The 19,155-nt window shown below is 46.5% G+C and overlaps 2 protein-coding genes across 7 annotated transcripts; one reads left to right on the forward strand and one right to left on the reverse strand.

Annotated features, from left to right (window-relative positions):
* Nucleotides 1-2,740: 2,740 nt before the first annotated feature.
* Nucleotides 2,741-5,207, forward strand: pomgnt2 (protein O-linked mannose N-acetylglucosaminyltransferase 2 (beta 1,4-)). Its single transcript, XM_067238553.1, has 2 exons — nt 2,741-4,385; nt 4,497-5,207. Exons 1-2 carry the CDS (start codon nt 2,799-2,801, stop codon nt 4,689-4,691), a joined length of 1,782 nt encoding a protein of 593 aa, XP_067094654.1. The 5' UTR covers nt 2,741-2,798; the 3' UTR covers nt 4,692-5,207.
* Nucleotides 5,208-10,293: 5,086 nt separating this feature from the next.
* gask1a (golgi associated kinase 1A) lies at nt 10,294-18,943 on the reverse strand. Of its 6 annotated transcripts, XM_067238074.1 has the most exons (7): nt 18,839-18,943; nt 18,601-18,710; nt 13,011-14,179; nt 12,552-12,813; nt 11,567-11,689; nt 11,333-11,436; nt 10,294-11,000 (listed from the first exon to the last, which is right to left on the reverse strand). In XM_067238074.1, exons 2-7 carry the CDS (start codon nt 18,601-18,603, stop codon nt 10,796-10,798), a joined length of 1,866 nt encoding a protein of 621 aa, XP_067094175.1. In that variant the 5' UTR covers nt 18,604-18,710; nt 18,839-18,943; the 3' UTR covers nt 10,294-10,795. The 6 variants fall into 6 exon arrangements, 3 of the variants coding, with proteins under 3 accessions (XP_067094175.1, XP_067094177.1, XP_067094174.1); XM_067238076.1 differs by having other exon boundaries at nt 12,552-12,774; nt 18,601-18,935; XM_067238073.1 differs by having other exon boundaries at nt 18,601-18,935.
* Nucleotides 18,944-19,155: the final 212 nt, after the last annotated feature.

Raw genomic sequence — 19,155 nt, forward strand, 5'->3', positions numbered from 1 at the left:
GACAAAGGCTATTACGGTGGTAAAAGCCTGACACGTGAAACATTTATAAGGCACAGGTTATTCATTCAGGCCAGGGATTAGTTGTCTTCTCAGGCTGTTGTCAGGTAGTTTTCAGCGTTTTTTCCCCAGCAATGTTGAAAGGCTGTTTGCTCACAGTCTTCTGAGGGAGATATTTGCAGCTGTGTCTGTTCTATTATTTATATCCATTCTGTAGGCTATAACAAAGGTTTATAGGCTTATTAGTGGAATGCGTGTGCCGATATGGCCAAGTTTTCTGGGATGGGGGATGGGGGGGGGGGGGGGGGGAATCCCTGGAGAACAGACTGAAGGCTGACTAAAAACAGATTTTAAATGATCCCTTTAATTTTAAATGTGCGAGCATTCTCAGTGGTGAGGGAAGGCAGATATCGTAAAGTCACTATTTACTTTAAATGGAAAGCATGAATTTGTATGTTTATATTCCCCACCACTTTGACAAGGTAAGAACTACATACTGGCCTTATTAATTGTAATTTATTGGTAATACTGCATTAATGAGATCTCCAAATGCAAAAACAAGCCTTGGAGCATCCCAGCTCCAGATTCCCCCGTGGTGTTGGTGAAAGACAGAGGCTAGCATGTTACTGCTGCCGCTAATCCCAGAGTCAGCCTGACATTTGTAAGCCCTTGGTTTGTTGGCACCGAGGGACCACAGTGGGCATGCTCACACACCCCTGTGGCACAACCCAGGGAGCGAAGGGGGGGATTAACATCTGCACCACAGCGATGGCAGTGCCCCTGAGACGTCCTTGTGGATGGTAGGGCAATGCCACTCTGGGTTGTTTAGACTCAGTGACATTTTGTAGCAGAAAATGACATTAAGCATTATGGGGCTTTTTCCGTGACAAGTCTGTGTGTGTAGTGAAGCCGTATTCGCTCAGTGCTGTCAAATCGAAAACGCTCAAATGAGCTGGGTACGTTTTTCAGGAGCCGAGGGCATTTCTCTGGCCTTATTCTCCTGTTTAGTGTCAGCTCTGGTTTTGATCTTGGGAAAATGTTTATTACCCAAATTACTATGATCATTTGACAGCCTCTATAACTGGTAAGGCAAATGATGGGCTGTGGCAGACCAGGGGAAGAGAGATGGTGAGACGGAGGGTTGGGAGGGCGGCGGAGGTTTGAGGAACAGGAAGACGTGGGAGAGGGTGATATTCCAGTGAGAAAAGGAAGAGTGATATCGATGGGGGGGGGGGAGGGGAGGAGGAGGAGAGGAGGAGAGGAAGAGAGGAAGAGAGGAAGAGAGGAAGAGAGGAAGAGAGGAAGAGAGAGAGAGCCTGGAGGGAGGCTGTGTCTCTGGCAGCGAGAGGAACTGTAGGATCCAGCTCGAGTGTGCCTCTGCCTTTTTGTCCATCTCTCTCTCTGCCTGTCTCTCTGCCTGCCTGTATGCGTCTGCCTGTCTGTCAGTCGCTTTCTCTGCCCGCGTATCTGTCCATCTCTCTCTCTGCCTGTCTCTCTGCCTGCCTGTATGCGTCTGCCTGTCTGTCAGTCGCTTTCTCTGCCCGCGTATCTGTCCATCTCTCTCTCTGCCTGCCTATCTGTCTGCCTACAGGTCTACTTGTCTGTCTCTGTCTGCCTTTCTTTCACCTCACCTGTCTGTCTGCTTGTCTCTGTCTCCTCAACTGGTGTGAGTCCTGCTACTGCTGTGGGAAGGTAGCGTCTCTGGGTGAATCACCCAGGGCTGTCGGAGGAAAGCTAGGCTTGAACAGGGAGACATAAAGAAATGTCTGTGTGCTTGTACCCTGTGCATAAGCTGTGTGTAGTGGGTCTAAACCATGCCGGCCTGCTCAGTGTTCAATTCAAGGGAGAAGGGGATGATTTGCTTCGTCGTGTGTTTTTGAATGGTTTGCTGTTTAGGCAGCATGATAGTACTGCCGTTTACAAAACGCCAGAATAAAAAGTATTATGTGCTAAGACACCTAAATTAGCCCTCAACAATTGCCTTTGAGCTTTTTGAAGTCTTTTAATCCCAGTCAATATCTTTCCGTAAAGAGATATTTATTCCACGCGCAGAACTCTGTTTTAGACGGCCTTGACCTTTTGGATGAATATCCAGCTTGTCAGCCACATCTGCTTGTCCTCAAGAGAGTCTCTCTCCACATGACTCACTTGTTCTCTCCATATGCAGATTAGTGGAAAGAAGCCTTTTTTTTTTTCCCGCCCATGTTTTATCTCTCCACAATGTAATGTATTGCCGGTGAGGTGGGGTAGGTGGATGCATTTGGGATGGCCCCTGGAAAAGGGAAATAAAACCTTGATTTACATTTTAGCAGACGCTCTTATTCAGAGCGACTTACAGTAAGTACAGGGACATTCCCCCGAGGCAAGTAGGGTGAAGTGCCTTGCCCAAGGACACAACGTCAGTTGGCATGACCGGGAATCGAACTGGCAACCTTCGGATTACTAGTCCGACTCCCTCACCGCTCAGCCACCTGACTCCCTCTGTGTGCTCTGATACAGTCTTGTAGTAATTAGATTACTAACACAATGTTGCAGTGTTGCTTTTTATAGCCTTGGCTTTTTGACCAGTGTTGATACTGGGTTGAAGAAGTGTACTGAGACTGTTGTGTTTTCCTTTGACCTTTCCTTCAACAATGTTTTCTCCTAAACATCTTTGTGTCTGTGTCTAACCTTCCTCTTCTCCATCTCTCCTTTTTCTTCTCTCCTCCACCTAATCTCTTTGTGTCAGGTGTCTGCTTGCGTGGGCGGCGTCGGAGCATGCACTTGTGCTCGATAACCAGCCAGTCGGCGGAGCTGGAGTGATGCGAGCGGCGGCGGGCTGCAAGATGAACGTCGCAGCCATTCTGAACGGCCTGCTGGTCTCCGTGGTGGCGGCTCTGCTCTGGAAATACACCCAGCTCAGCGATCACGCCGCTTCCCTGGAGGAGGAGCTCCACCTGACGCAGCAGTCTCAAGAGCTGTCGCAGGCCCGCATCGACTACCACGCCGCCCTGCTGGCGCTCCAGGAGCACGGCACCCGCATGGTCTGCACGGGCAAGATGCACACCGACCGCGTCTGCCGCTTCGACTACCTGTGCTACTGCACCGAAGCGGAGGAGTTTGTCTTCTTCCACGGCAACTCCTCCGTCATGCTGCCCAACATAGGGCAGCGACGTTTCCAACCGGCGCTGCTGGACCTTTCCTCGGTGGAAGACCACAACACCCAGTACTTCAACTTCTTGGAGCTGCCGGCCGCCGCCCTAAAGTACATGCCCAAGCCCGTGTTTGTGCCCGACGTGGCGCTCATCCTGAACCGCTTCAACCCGGACAACCTCATGCACGTTTTCCACGACGACCTGCTCCCTGTCTTCTACACCATGAGGCAGTACTCGGACCTGGACGACGAGGCGCGCCTCATCTTCATGGAGGGCTGGGGCGAAGGGCCGCACTTTGACCTCTACCGCCTGCTCAGCAGCAAGCAGCCCCTCCTCAAGGAGCAGTTGAGGAACTTCGGCAAGCTCATGTGCTTCACCAAGTCTTACGTAGGCCTGTCCAAGATGACCACCTGGTACCAGTACGGCTTCGTCCAACCGCAGGGCCCCAAGGCCAACATCCTGATCTCCGGGAACGAGATCCGTCAGTTTGCCTCCCACCTGATGGAGAAGCTCAACATCACGACCAAGGAGCAGAAGGAAGGGACGGGACCCGAGGAGAGGGACCAGTACATTGTGGTGTTCAGTCGTTCCCAAACCAGGCTGATCCTCAACGAGGCCGAGCTGATCCTGGCGTTGGCGCAGGAGTTCCAGATGAGGGTGGTGACGGTCTCCATGGAGGACCAGACCTACTCCAGCATCGTGCAGTTGATCAGCGGAGCCTCCATGCTCGTCAGCATGCACGGAGCTCAGCTCGTCACCTCGCTCTTCCTCCCCAGAGGGGCGGCTGTGGTTGAGCTCTTCCCCTACGCGGTCAGCCCCGAGCAGTACACCCCTTACAAGACCTTGGCCACCTTGCCAGGCATGGACCTCCAGTATGTCGCCTGGAGGAACACCATGGAGGAGAACTCCGTGGCCCACCCAGATAGACCCTGGGATCAGGGGGGCATCGCTCACCTGGACAAGGATGAGCAGGAGCGCATCCTGGCCAGCAGAGAGGTGCCCAGACACCTTTGCTGCCGAAACCCCGAGTGGCTGTTCCGCATCTACCAGGACACCAGGTTGGACATCCCCTCTCTGCTGGACGTCCTCAGGGAGAGCCTGAAGACCAGGCCCAACCTCAAGAAGACCCGGCCTGCCAGCACTGTTCATCCAGGCAGGGTGAGGGAGCCTCAGTGCCAGACCTCAGTCCAGGCTACCAACGAAGCCAAGCTCACAGTATCCTGGCAGATCCCTTGGAACCTCAAGTACTTGAAGGTAGTGTGCCGGTCATATTCAGTTTTATGATTCCGTCATTGTCTTACAATATAATCATGCGTCATTTCCTTCATGTAACATCAATGCACGTTTGCCCAATTCAAATTTCAGGTCAGGGAGGTGAAGTATGAGGTATGGATCCAGGAGCAAGGAGAGAACACGTACATGCCTTACATCCTGCCTCACCAGAACTACACCTTCTCGGAGAACATCAAGCCCTTCACCACCTACCTGGTGTGGGTGCGCTGCATCTTCAACAAGAACCTTCTGGGACCCTTTGCAGATGTCCTCATGTGTAGAACATAACCTTAAAGCTCTACCGTTGTGCTGCTAGTACCGCTTGGACTGTCTGAGGTTCACACCGTTGTCATAACCCAGACACGGTGAGATGGGGAGAATGAAAGAGGTCAAAGAGGCCTGAGGGCATCCAGACCAGGACAGCTGCTGGGCAGAAGTGTCACCTGTGTCTTGGGTCAGTGCTGGATGACACAGTCATGAGCTCACCGTGGCTGATTACACTGTGGCACAGGCCAAGATAATCTTAACAGCAACATAACTGGACACAGGTAAACATGGAATGCACAAATGTCGTATGTATTACATGTCTACAGAAGAAAACGATTTGCACATTTACACATTTTTATATGAATAGTAGAAAACGGAACTTTCTGGTACCTGTTTGAATGTGCTGTGTGGTATTCTGGGGGTAGTGATTGGCATTTTAAGCCCATGAGATCTGTGTTTTTTAGGTCATTGTCTTGAGTGTATTGAACCTTTAGCCCTTTCATTGGTAAGTTTGACATCATACTAATTTTCTAAATATCCCAGAAGCAACAACACCATCAAAAAGTGGCGTAGTCACTCGTCTACTTTTTAGTTGTGTTGGATTTGGTGTTTTTTGTAGTTTATTAATTGTCGAGACTACATTTAATTCTTAACATCTTCATGTAAATGTTTAAGCAATTACAAATAAGACTCATGGCCAGTTATCTGAAGATTCCAATTGAAGAATAGAATGAATTTAAAAAGTCTCTAAATTAGCTTAACAGTATATTGTGTGCTCTTAAGATAGGTTTTTATTGTTGACAACTTCTAGATTTGACTTCTTGTCTTAGTGAAACACTGAATGGCTGATGTTTCAACGTGATGTGATTGTATGTCAAGTGTGAGGCTAAATGGGGGACAGTGATATACACAAATGGCAATACTGCTGTTAAATCAATGAAGGGCACTTGCTTCAATGTTTATCCCCCTCAAAATCTGTGGTCAGCGTTTAGAACAGATGAGACCATTATTGTAGACTGTTCACTGATAAGCGAAAATTGTCATATTGTACGTGAATCTATTAACAGGCTAAAATTGTCGTCAACATTTTCAATTTGATCATGTGTGGTACGGGCCCTTAAATCGATGTGTAGAAGTAGACCACTCTACAACTAATCTCCACATCTAACGCCCCTTCTGCCTAGCGCTGGTAATTGCCTGCTAATTAAGACAAGCTGAGGGTCTGTGCCTCCTCTGGGCTTCCTTAGCCTTGAACACAAGCTTGTTGCTTGTAGGCCTATGGTTTGGATGGCTCTTATTCAAGCGTTTGTGCTTATCGCTGCAGTAGTTAAGCATATAACGTGTATCTAGGTGAGTTGGTAAAGTAGAGAATAGCGATTGGTTTCACAACTCAAAACAAATTTCGTTTTTAAGGTTGGTATCGCATCAAGTGTGTATCACAGTTTACAGATATGATATGCATTAACTGATTGTCAATGGTTTTTATCTGTTTTATGCCTCAGCTTTCTATTGATATGGTGGCTATTGGCCGGTGGGAGGATAAACAAACTTTTTGCTACTGAGATTAATCTTTCTATTTTCTCTGTCCTGTGTTCCTTTTCCATCCAGAAATGTTTTCTGAACCTTGTACTGTTTTTTTTGGTGATATGTTCTCAAATGCAGTTTTATCAGTGTTTGTATTTAAGATTATTTGCAACCATTGTTCAATGTGATACTGTTTAAAGATTTTGTTAATGCTTGTTCATTTTAAAGATATTATGTTTGCTAATTGTGTCCAATTGGACAATTCCATCAATATCAATTTGAAAAAAATATAGAAACAATTTTGAAGTAATTGTGATTGAATGAAGAAAACAAAATAAAAACCTTTACCGTACTTTGGGTCTTCTTCCTGTCATTGTTCTACACTGGAAGCGCTTTCTCATCCCATATCAGATACGGCTGGCTTTGACCATATCTCGTATAGCTATTGATTTAGTGTTCCATAACCAATGTAGACCTTAACGAGCAACAATGGGATTCAAGCCCAGTCATCCTGGGTTATTTATTGTTCCACCTAAACAAGAATATGGATTTAAGTGTAATGTGTCCGTTGCCTGCCCTTAGATCTAGTAAGCAGGGAAGGACTGGCTTGTTTTTACGTTCTAATAATGTTTCCACAGAAGGTGAAACTCAAGCTTGCTAGTATCACACCGCAGCTTGTCTCATGCAGCTCCAGTCTGTCACGTGTGTGTTAAATCGACGTAGGGTAGCAGAAAACAGATTTGAAGACTAAATGGGTGTGAAAGTGTGCCGGAAGGGATGTGACTTGTGCATTATGCAAAGACTGCAAATAGTATTACAATGAAAGAGCTCCATTATTGCAACTCTATGACTCGGTGTTGCTTTTGTGTGTCAACATACCTGCACAGTCTGAACAGGGCAGCAGTCTTCCCATGCATTCCAGCTCTTCTATCTATATTGGGGATTGGGATCAGATGGCTGAGCGGTTAGGGAGTCGGGCTAGTAATCAGAAGGTCGCTGGTTCGATTCCTAGCCGTGTCAAATGACGTTGTGTCCTTGGGCAAGGCACTTCACCCTACTTGCCTCGGGGGAATGTCTCTGTACTTACGTAAGACGCTCTAGATAAGAGCGTCTGCTAAATGCCTAAATGTAAATGTATATTGTAGCTTAGGAAGACTAGCTCTGCTGTCTCTTTCATTCACAGCCACATGCACATGTGCCATGCTCCAGACTCACTCAGTGCCAGGTACACACACACAGGCAGAGCTTGAAGAAGCTTACCATAAGTGGACCTCATATTTCCCTCTAAACAACACATGCCACAGCAAGTTGGGTTTCTCCCCCCCCCCCTCCCCCCCGAGAGGAGAGGGAACTGGAGGAGAAGGAAGGAGGAGACTTGTGGTGAAGGAAAGGCTCTGGTCTGCTCCTCTTATGTTTCCCTGCTAAACCTAGCTAAGAAATATCATATTGATCATGTATCACATTGTTGAATACATTTTTTTTTTAAGTTCTAACTGGAAACAGGTCAGCTCTAGTCTCACAGTACAACCAAACCCTGACTCGAATTACAGAACAGGAACCAGAGTGATTGTTGGACTGATGTTGTCTTAAATCATAAGGGGTTGGATGAGTGGGCGTCTTTATCTCAGTATTCACATGGTGTTGTCTCAAACCAGGTCTTCACCTCAGAAACAGAGCGCTTACTCACTAATAGGGTTTTTGGAGAGGTGCAAGGTTAATCTGACGTTTGAAGTCAGGTTTATATCTCATTGACTTTTACACCGAGAGGAAAGCTAGATAGTCCACACTTTGAACTTGAAATAAAGCCGCTTTTCCCTCTCTGTGTATAACTCCAATCCCCTTATTAATTCTTTTGGAAGGTTAAGGAGACTTGATAGAAATGTTTACAGTGTGCTGTGTGTGGCAATGTATGAGTTGTGTCAGCAAGGATATTAGATGATCACAGTGACTATTTCATCCACAAATATGTCACTGCTTTTCTGAATGTGCAAAGATTCTTACATTTCAAACCAAGGTATTAAATATACAGACTGCATGCCATTTTCACTCTGAAAACGACACACCCACACCAACACACATGCACCCTCTGTATCCAGGTTCTGGAGCATTCACACTCAGATATTCATTGATGTCACCCCTGCACACCTGGGGGGGGGGGGGGGGGTGCTGTCAGTGCTCCTATGTCAACGCACATCTCATTGTTAGGACAAAACCTGAGAGGAGCAGTGAAGGTTCGCTCGTTAGAATCGCAGCCCGGAAGGTTCCTGGAGGCTCAGGTGTTCTCTCTCTACACAGCATGTTTTTGAGACAGAGAAAAAAACGAAACAGTCAGACTACCTTCACCTTTTCTCCTGCTCTTTATCTCTTTCATGTTCACTTGTCCACCATAAAAAATTGGATCTAACTGCCTTTTTACTTCCTGTCTGTTCCTTTACCATCTGTTTTTCTCTCGTTTTCCTTTGCACTCCTTCTCCTCCCTCTAGAATATAATTTAGCCCATAACGCCATTCCTGCCCTCAGAACCAAGGGAACCAGCCCAAAGACATCATCATTAATAAGACATGAGCTGGTGTACATTTACCACACTCCCCCTGGAGAACTGAGAGGGAGAGGAGAATAAGAATGAGGGGAGGGAAGGGGGAAGGAGTGAGAAATAGAGGAAGCATAGAGAATGAGAAGAGAGGGAGGTTTGTTATGATTCCCTTCTTTTAAATATATATTTTACTGCTTTGTTTGACAGATAGGCAGGAAAAGTAAAGAGAGACAGGGGAAGATGTGCAGACATTTTCTGAGCCAGAATCAAACCAGGGCTTCTGCTTTCAGGCCGGAGCCTATATGGTACACGCCCTACCCAGAGAGCCAACCGGAGCACCCTATTATTCCCTTTTTAAGGAAGTCAGTGTTTTTGTTGAGGGAAGGACACCACAAACCCAGAGTGAAAACCCAGGGTCTGGAAAGAGTGTTTCTTTACTTAGTGGGGGAGGTACAGGAATTACACAGGGAGCGCCAAATGACAGAGTAGTAAAGACTGAGATGGTGTTTCTAAAGGCTGGGCTCCAGATTACATTTGAGATATGATTTGAGTTCAGTTCACTTTTGACTTTTTTTAATAACCTTTTTCGGTCCCAGATGAGCAATGTGTGAAACTCAACAAAAGTTAACAAACATTAACAGTTAGTTGCCAGCATGTGGCTAATGTGGCCTGGGGAGAGGGTTAATGAGTCTGGCAACCCTCAGAATAAACAAGCACCAAGGCATCAGGGGACAGAGCAGAGACAATAAGTACCTTACCGAGATCCACTACAGTGAGACATCCCAAATAGGTAGTTCTGGTTCAAAGCTGCAGTTTTTGGACAGTATAATGTAGTGGCAGGAAGTAAATGGTGCCAGTGTTGGTCTGCTTGGCCCAAATGCTGTTCTTTGCCTCCAAACTGGCAACCCTACTAGGATTAGTTAATACTTTCCACACAGAAGGATAATGAGCAAGCAGAGTGAGAGTGTGGGTTGTAAAAACATTAAGTTTTTAGGCTGTCTTCTCTTCTTCTCTCAAGTTAAACTTTGTTTATACTACTCAGATGGTAAACCAGTCTGCCAAGAATGGCTTGATAAAAGTTGCCAAATAATCAGAGAAATACAGAAATACAATACTGCAGTCTGAAGAATGGTTATAAGTTCCTTAGTTTCAGCAAACAGTTGTTTTGGAGACCATGGAAGAGTTCAAATGAAATAGAGTACACTGCCACCAACACCACATACACTGTTGATAAGCAATGTTCCTTTCTGTCTGCATCTTGTTACAAGTCTTAACAACACCATGTACATTTCAATGCACAGTAATTCAATCTACTTTGTTGTTAAGCCATACAAGAAGATATATCTTCGATCAAAAACAGAAGGGAGTATATAGGCCATCCATTAACAATGTTATTATCTGACGACAAGTGACACGACAGCCCATGGCAGTGGATGAGTCATACCCTAGCAACACCATGACCTAATCAAGAGAAGGTAAGTGGATGGAGGGATGGATGGAAGGATGAGGGCTAAATGGAGCTTTAGCTACACCTGAATTACAAATAACAATGCAATAGGCCTATCGTTTCACCAAAGACACCTTTATTTTCTCTTTTAGGCATCCAAACTCATTCTCGTTGTAAAGCAATGCATTTCCTAAAGCCTTTTGAGATCACATGGATTTTGCTGTTCTCTCGTATGAGGAGTCCTGGAGCCAATCCTGAGAGGCCATTTGTCATCTTCCAGATGATACAGCTTATACTTATCTCCTAAAAACAGACTTTTAAAGCGAGCACATTCAATGTGATGGACATTTTAAGATACTGTGTGTGTGCACAGCTTTGAAGCGATGGTGCTGTGCATGCAAGCATAGACTGCTGTTACCCAGTGAATAAAACAATACACTCAGACCATGACTGTATTAAATGACTTGATTCTCAAACGTCTCTTTGGGCCTTCCAGGGCCTTGAAGTGCTCTCTGCATCTTCCCAGTACAGACTAAATTAGCTTGTTATGAGTGCAGTCCACTGAAGCACCATAGCTAGTAAGCTAATAATCTCATAGTGTTAGCCCTGGGGGCTAGCTGATCACAAATCTCGATTGAGTCGGAGCTTCTTGTCGTAGATGTGCTGCAGCAGGATCCTGCTTCGCTGCTCCACAGCGCGTATGAGAGGTCGCACGCCAGACTCTCCTCCTTGGCTATCCCAGAATTCCCTGTCCGTGTAGAGAGAGTGCAGCAACATTGCCTCCAGACAGCCTGACTGGAGCACAGATACTGCCCTCTCTGGGAACCTGTCATGGAAATAGAACACTGGCTGTGAATGGGTTAAATGTCATTATATCACCAATTGGGTATTACAATTGGGTATTTTTGTGCTGTAAGTCCAGGATTGTTCCGAGTACTCTACAGAGAATTACAGATTCCATCTTACTTCAGTAAAAACATAGGTATTACATGCTCTCATAGTTGTATGTACTGATAAAAATAATTACTAATACAATTAAAGTGATGTTTTATCAGCATAACATACAGTATGTGCATGCACACATTGTATCCGTCTAATATTGATAGGTGTGTCTCTCACTATGATTAAAGCCTTTTGTACACATGTTGCTAGACTCACTCATTAATACCCTCAACTAATCGGAAGTTGAGGTTGTCTGATGGGTGATGAGGTCTTCCTGCGTTGTCTATAAACACCAGCTTAGTACGGTCTGTTTTCCTCACCTACACGGACATGAGAACAGCATAAGTATACGATCAGTACTGATAGTATATGAAACACTCTGAATAATTGAGGATCCATGAGAAAAGATGACATTCTTTGACATGAGAAGCTTCAAGTCTGTGACTGTACCAGGATGTGAACCAGCACCAGGTTCTTCGGGTTGCTGCATTTGACGTGGAGCAGGTTCTCAACGCAGGGTTCTCCTGGTGCTGGAGTGAAGCCACAGCAGTACCTGTCCAGACGATCGTTCACCTGGAACCCGGGAAGAACATAGGGATTCCAGAAGAGGGTTATACTAAATGTTCCCTCTCTCACACATCTCTCAAAGAAGAGAAACCAGAAGCAGACACCACATCTTTTGCCCTCCCCAGGCCGTCTGCGTCGGTTCTCCACGCAGTCCCGTCCTGTCCCCTACTTCCCTGGAGCACTGGGGTTGGGTTCCACATCAGCCCCATCAGAGGTGTTAAATGAGCGGGTAAGAACAAGTGTTCAAGCCTCCCACTCAGCAGTTCCACACGATCAATAGAAGGCTATTAGCAGTTGGCCATGTTACAGGTATTGACTTCTGGGGAAGAAAGAGCCCATGTATTATTCAGAAGCTGGCTCGGCTCACAGTCAGCTACACATTCCATCTCACGGACTGCGTGAAGCCAGTCCTTATCTTAAGCGGATTTTCCTACAGCTGATTTGGTTCGCTGCAGGTTTTCTCTTCTGTCTGCTGCTGGAATCAGGAACAATGAGAAGGGAGGAGGGTAAAAAGGTCTGATGGGAGATGTTTTACAGCGGAGTCAATGAAAATCGGAGGCCATTTTTTCATTCTATTCAGTTCTTTTCTATTATACATGAAGCCATTCTAACCACCAGTTTGGTCATTACGGTCCACAGATGCAAGGCACTAATGGCAACAGTAGCAGCTATCAACTACCCTCCTCGTGTCTTTGAACATTCTCTTCCTGAGACGTCCCTGACTGCCTGTCCTTCACTATCACCAGAGAAAACCTTGTTTGCACTTCACACAGTTAGGGGTCATACACTGGTTCTTATAACACCTAATCTGTGTATGTGTGCGTGAAGGAAGACCGGAAGTTGACAGAATGAGGCCACGTTTCCTCACCTGTAGGAGGAAGTCGAAGAGAGCCAGTCTCCCCCACTCTGAGTGGTTGACGCCCACACAAGGGGCGGAGTTTAGGGCCACTCCCCGGCCACACCCGGCCAATAGCAGGTGCTGGTACTGGGTCCAGGTGAGTGGGATGGAGTTTTGGTCGTTGTCCTTATCAGCCAGGTGCTGGATCTCTGGATCCCACCAGACCACGGGTCTAGGTGTACCGCTGGTGTACCTGTCAAGGTTCAGGTCAGTTCTGTCTGCTGAATGAAAGCTAAATTCAATTAATTAATCAATCAATCAATCTGTCAGTTAATTAAGCAAAATTCTGTTTAGCCAAAACAAAAACAAGTATATTGAAATGATTCTTCAATTCGCTACACAGTTTTGTGCTTTTTAATTTTTCACCTCATTGCATTAATAGGAAGTCCGCCTGACAACTTTAGAGGTCAGCGACAGTCCTACACCTACCGGTAGGGCAGGATGTCGCTATGGAAACTCCTGAGCACAGTGGGCAGGGTCCGGTTGAGCCCCAGGACCCTGTCTAGGTGGAAGCCAAACACCTCGAACCAGTCCTCTGCCCTCTTGATCAGAGCACAGTGCCCCTGCTCGCACCGCCCACTGTGGGACTCCTCCCCTCCAGGCTGGTTTCCAGGACCCAGCGCCACCTGGAGAACCTGCCCATGGGCAGGCACACGGGCCTTGCTGACCACGTCGCCCCCTGACAGCATCTCCATCTTCCGGAGGTCGTCCGTACTGAGCCAGGGCAGAGGATGGGTGCGGGTTCTTATCCTGCGCTGGTCCTGGTCGGGAAACAAGCCCGGTTCTGTCAAGCCGGTCTTGCACAAGACACCGTCTCTCTGTTCCAATGCAGTTTGAGGTTTTAGCCCACCATTGCTGCGTTTGTTTTTTTTGGAGGATGGTGCTTTGCGTTTCCGGAGGGCCCTGGCAGTTTTCTGAATGTCCTTATGCTCTTTGACGGCCTTCCCGGCTTTCCCTGCATGCTTTGCATACTTGTGTCTGTCTGGAGTCTGTTTATGTTCCGACATCTCCAAGTCTGCAGCTGCAGCCTGGCCCGTGGCTCCATCGTGTCTGGGAGCAGGGCGAGGATTGGAGGAGAGCCTTGAAGCAGAACTGTGATTGGCTAGCATGCCAACACGCCCTGGCACATCATTCACCAGTGGGAGTGGACGCTTCCTGGTTTGGTGCTTGGATGCTGGCGTGTCCTTCCTCTTTGAGGCTATGCCTTTAATCCTGCGGGTCGTGGTCCTTCCACGTAAGTGAGTGTGAGAGGTATCATGGATCACATCCCCAGGAGATCCCTTCATCCCTGCCTTATCCACAACCATCAGCAGGTGCTTGGAAGACTCTTTCCCATCAGCCTGTCTCCAGGCCCCGCTGTGGATGTTGGGGGTAAGGAGCTGGAGGGGGGCCATTGTGGGGTGATCCCTGTACACCCCCCCAGGCGTAGGTCCACCTGCGGCGCTAAGACCTCGGGATGGCAGCCTTCGTATCGTCTCCGGGAGCGGGAAGGGGAGCGTGCTGATCATCAGAGCCGACAGCGCGAGGAAGAGGAGGAGGAAGAGCAGGGAGAGCAGAGTCCAGCTCTTGCAGCGGATCGCTGAGCACACTCTCAAGGCCTGGGAACAGAGGGAACAGGCAGACAGGGAGGAGGGCTGTAGTTAACCAGCCAGCCGGAAAAAAAAGCCATGATTATAATGGAAGGGTGCTGTAAACTGCAAAGATAGCATGTCTACTGTAAACTAAATGCTAGGAGCTTGCATTCCATGCAGTGTTTACATGAGAGGGGAGAAAGAATGGGGGGGGGAATCAGGAAGGGAGAAAAGAATGAAAGAAAGAAAGACATAAAATAGAAAGAAAAACAAAGAAAAGTATGAGGATAAGATTGATCACCCACATGTATCCTGTCTGCTTTGCACAAAGAGAAAGTAAAGCTGCCTGAGGGTTCTTCTGGGTTCTTCATAGTTACCCAGCTAAGACCTGCTATGGCACACACACGTTTCCACACTGTCTCTTGCACGCAGAGCCATCAGGAATATACTGTCAGCTTCAGCAATGGATGACTTTCACAGCCGGCTGTATGAAAAATGACTGCCTCAGCATGTAGTTCAAGACAAACTATACCCATTACTTACAGGACACAAACTATCTCTTTTTATAATGGCATGAGGGAAGTACAGTCTTTTTATGAATTAGAGTAGGCATTTGTGATAGTAATATATATTTTCTATTTGTGTTTGTTTTAATTCTATTACCAAGCTCCTTGCTCACAGTGAGGAAATGTTAGTTACAAAGCAAATTACACTGATGTGTGCTTGACCCAATTTCACTGACACACTAGTACTATCCATCCACACGATGCCCGCCACCCCCCCCCCCAGAATTTTTCAGACTGCCGAGATCTCTTCTCCATCCACGGCCGAGCTTTGCTTTATGGCTTTCCCAGATCACACCACCTGTGAAAGGATTCCATTATGCTCATCTGATGGAATGTTGGTCTGGGAGTTCTGAGGGCCCGAGGGTCCAGCAGGGTAGGTGTCCGTGGAGATTCCTGACAGAATAGGGGCCTCACTACAGACATAGCCGTACACAGACCAGCACCATATGTGCTACAGGCATGCAGCTCTCCTTAAAGGAATAGTCCACCAAAAAAATGACATCTCAGATGTTTCATTACATAAATATGGGTACTGCCATACTTGGTGATTTGAACTCTGTGTACACACTTTCTTTACAGTCAAACGCAAACCTGATAGAGTATGACAAACTTTGAGTTCATTTATATTACAATAGCCTTTGTCACAGGCCTGTGAGTGTAATGAATGATATATGAGTTTAACATGTCTTATAGCAGCATCACTTATTGCCCAGTCATGTCGGCATGGATGTGTCAATATCAGGAGACCCTGTTGCCCCTTCGTGGGTTCTGCACTCAGCGAGAGCAAACAGGCACGGCCAGGACATGACACGGGTCAACGGCGAACCACACCACCACAGTAAACAAACACGGTGAAACTCCAGGGGCCAGAAGGGTGAGGCGGTGTTGGGGGAGTGAGGGAGGGAGCAGACTATAAAGATCAACTGCAGGGAACAGCTATCTGTCTAAAGAAGAATGTACCAGGTGAGGACACATTAGTGTGAGATTAATAATCTCTTACAGGTGAAAAACTGAAAATGAATTCATTAATATAATCCATCCCTCTTCTGTAACAACACTCTATTAAACTGGGAGTGAGAAGGAGACAGTGAAAGGGAGAGGGAGAAAGGGAAAAAGCGAGAGAGCAAGAGAGCGAGAGAGAGAGAGAGAGAGAGCGAGAGAGAGAGAGAGAGAGAGAGAGGAGAGACCCGGGGGAATAAAAGAGAAGCAATGGAGGAGCAAAGAGAAAGCGATGAGATAGTGCTCTGAGGACAAGTACAAAGCCTTTATTCTGCTCTCCAGACCAGGCTTGCCGGGGCCTCAAGCTCCTACAGGTGTGCTGTATATAACGCGCGCGTGTGTGTGTGTGTACTGGTGTGCACTAGTGTGTGCTACTGCATACTCAAGGTCTCCCGGTTGACTGTTCATGTCTGCTGATTTGGGAAGACCTGGGCAAGATGGGCTGCATGTAGTCTGACTAACCAGACACAGCCCTCTGCTGATCCACACAGCCTGGTGTCCAGAGCAACAGGAATGCAGCCATGAGCTCCACCGTTCTTAGATGTAGTCCAAAAATGCTTCTCATCAGCACACCCTTCACCAGACCTCCACACAACCCATGTGCAGAAAACGATGTTTACATTACATTTACATTTAGGAGAGGCTCTTATCCAGAGCGACTTACAGTAAGTACAGGGACATTCCCCCGAGACAAGTAGGGTAAAGTGCCTTGCCCAAGGACACAACGTCATTTGACACGGCCAGGAATTGAACCAGCGACCTTCTGATTACTAGCCCGACTCCCTAACCGCTCAGCCATCTGATGTTGTCCGCAATGTGTACCTCTACAGCTGTTGCAAACAGAATTTGACCAAAATATATCGATTTTTGTTATGTCAAGCCATCAAATTTGCAGGGATATTGAATTGGGAACCATGACTGAGTCAATGTAGTATTGTGAATGTTTTCTATTCCTGTTCGCAGCTCCCAGCTCTGTAGGTCTATGTTCTGAGTACTTATATATGTCATGTTATGCCAGGTTGCTTTGCGTTGTCTTGTCCAAAGAATTTCAATGCCCAGTCTGACCCTGTGTTGTTCTGGGCATCTGACAATAAAAGACTTGAACTTAAACTTGAAGTCAACACAGAAATTATTCTCAACACATGGCAGCAATGTGTAACCCAACTCGAAATGTCTACTGCTTTGAATTCTACCAATCATAACTTGAAAAGAGCTGGGTTTGAAGGAGGGCATTGTTTGGAACAAGAACGGTTCACCTCCACAGGAATTCTTATCGTGACATGCTGAACCAGCTGAGACACCCTGACCTTCAGGGCTTCAATAAAAATCTTGGTTCTCTCCTCCACTTTGCTCCACTCATTTTGGGACTTTTCTCTCTGCAGGCAGTTCTTAACCATGTGCTTCACTGAGATAAGTAGCATGCTTAACTGCCGTAGGCCATTTTTTGTGGCCGGACTAGCCTGTTTCAACCTACACACAAGTTTTGGGAGAGACACACACCATCCATATCCTCGAATCCCTCTACCACTCCGAGGAACCCAAAACCAGCATGTCCTATAGAACTGTAGCCTGGGAGTTTTTGCCCCCCCCCCCCCCCCCCCCCCCCCAAACCCCTGGTGCCGTTGTTTTGTTCTCACCTAAGCTGTTTCGTAGATTTACAGTGAAAGGAAATCCAGATTACACGGGTCATTCATAACGCAGCAACGCAACAAACCTTAGCATCCCGCTTGGCACAGGAACCCGACGCTGGTTTAAAGTGCTAAGGGTCTGAGAGAGAGATACTATAGAGGCTGGTAGCTGCCTCTAAAACACATACTCTGGCTGGTCTCTCTTTTCACAGCTTGAGAATAGCAGCAATAGAAATCCAGCTGAAAATACACACATGGCCAGCAGGCAGTGCCTTGTGTGGAGCTATGTTCTGCAAGATGGGGACCCTGATGGTTCCTGTCTGAGTCACTTCCAGAAAGAAATTCCAACTGGAGGCCCACTGATCCAGCTGAACAAGACTGGAGATTAGATTTGGATATACATTTTTCTCAGAGGTACTCTGTGTGGGCTTGTTTTCACATGCCCAGTGTGATAAAACCAATTTGGGAATATTCGGTGCAAATTCTACATGTTTGGTCAAGCATGCAAAATCACATCTACATGTTTTGACTCCAGGTTTAGCAGTTGGTAGCTTGAGGTTAACACAAGGCTTCTGTGCATGAACATTATAAATCCTTTTAGCTACACAGGAAGAAACCTAGTGTTCCATCGATAAAGCAAAACAGAAACAGCAAACAAAAATATAACGATACAAAACACCATATCCATTAAGTTTGGGTTTCAAGATTCAACCATCACAAAGTTTCACACTTTAGTGACAGAAAAAGGTTTTGATTATTTTGACGTCTGTACAGCCGCTGAAACCACCACTGCGTATGGAATCAATTATCCTAAGGAACTTACGACTGCTGGAATTGTAAGACTGATCATCCGCCTCAAACCACTTTGTTTTGTTTCATACTAAACATACTTTTACCCATTGGTAATATGAATATATTCATGGTTTAGAGGCCATTGATGCAGGATGTCGCACAACCTAAACCATAATCGATAACCAGTCTATTATCTGAAGGTGTCGTGTGAAATTATTGAATTGCTACCAGCCAGGGTCAGATACCCTTGCCCAAAACTTGCCCAGCTTGCTTATGGTCCTGGCACAATGTCAGTAGGCTACCTGGGCGATATGTTAAAGTAATATGCTGCCCCAAGCCAATTGTTGATAGTTCACATTCAGTCCTCTCTCAGTCCTATCCTCTCTTGATATTAAGTCAAAATATGAACAGCAAAAAAGCAAAAGCAAAAAAGTCATTTTACAAACATATAATTCACACCTACCATCGTTTATCCTATGAGGGTGCATTCCAAAACAAGGGTTTGCAAGCTTTCAATTTGCGACACGTCGCGAGTTGATCAAGACTGGTCCCCCCATCCCGTCAGTGATGCAGCTGCAGCGGCGTAAATCAGCAATTATCTTGGTCCATACATTCCACATTGCAAATTGTGTTGCATCCATGCATTATGTATTAATTTATTTTAGGTTGCAATATGTTGCAACCGTAAAAGCTTTACCTACTCAGCTCACCAAGGGGAATGTAATTATGGAATAGGGATTCACATAATTCTAAATGCACTACCTAAAGTTTCTATCCCATAGACTACACTTACTCCGACAGGGCTGGACTACCCTATAGCCGTTTCTCCCAAGGGACCGTGAATTTGGGGAAGTTCATTTCAAAGTAAAAGTTTTTTTTATGCGGAGTGGGATGGTGGAATGCTGGCTGAACTGAAATTCGATAGCTTTCGAATAGCATAGTATAATTTCACCGGCCAACTGTTGAAGACGGACTGCTTAAATGCAGGAAAGTTTTGATGAACCCATGAATCATTTAT

The sequence above is a fragment of the Osmerus mordax genome, chromosome 6 (assembly GCF_038355195.1).
Source record: "Osmerus mordax isolate fOsmMor3 chromosome 6, fOsmMor3.pri, whole genome shotgun sequence".
NCBI classification, from domain to species: domain Eukaryota; kingdom Metazoa; phylum Chordata; class Actinopteri; order Osmeriformes; family Osmeridae; genus Osmerus; species Osmerus mordax.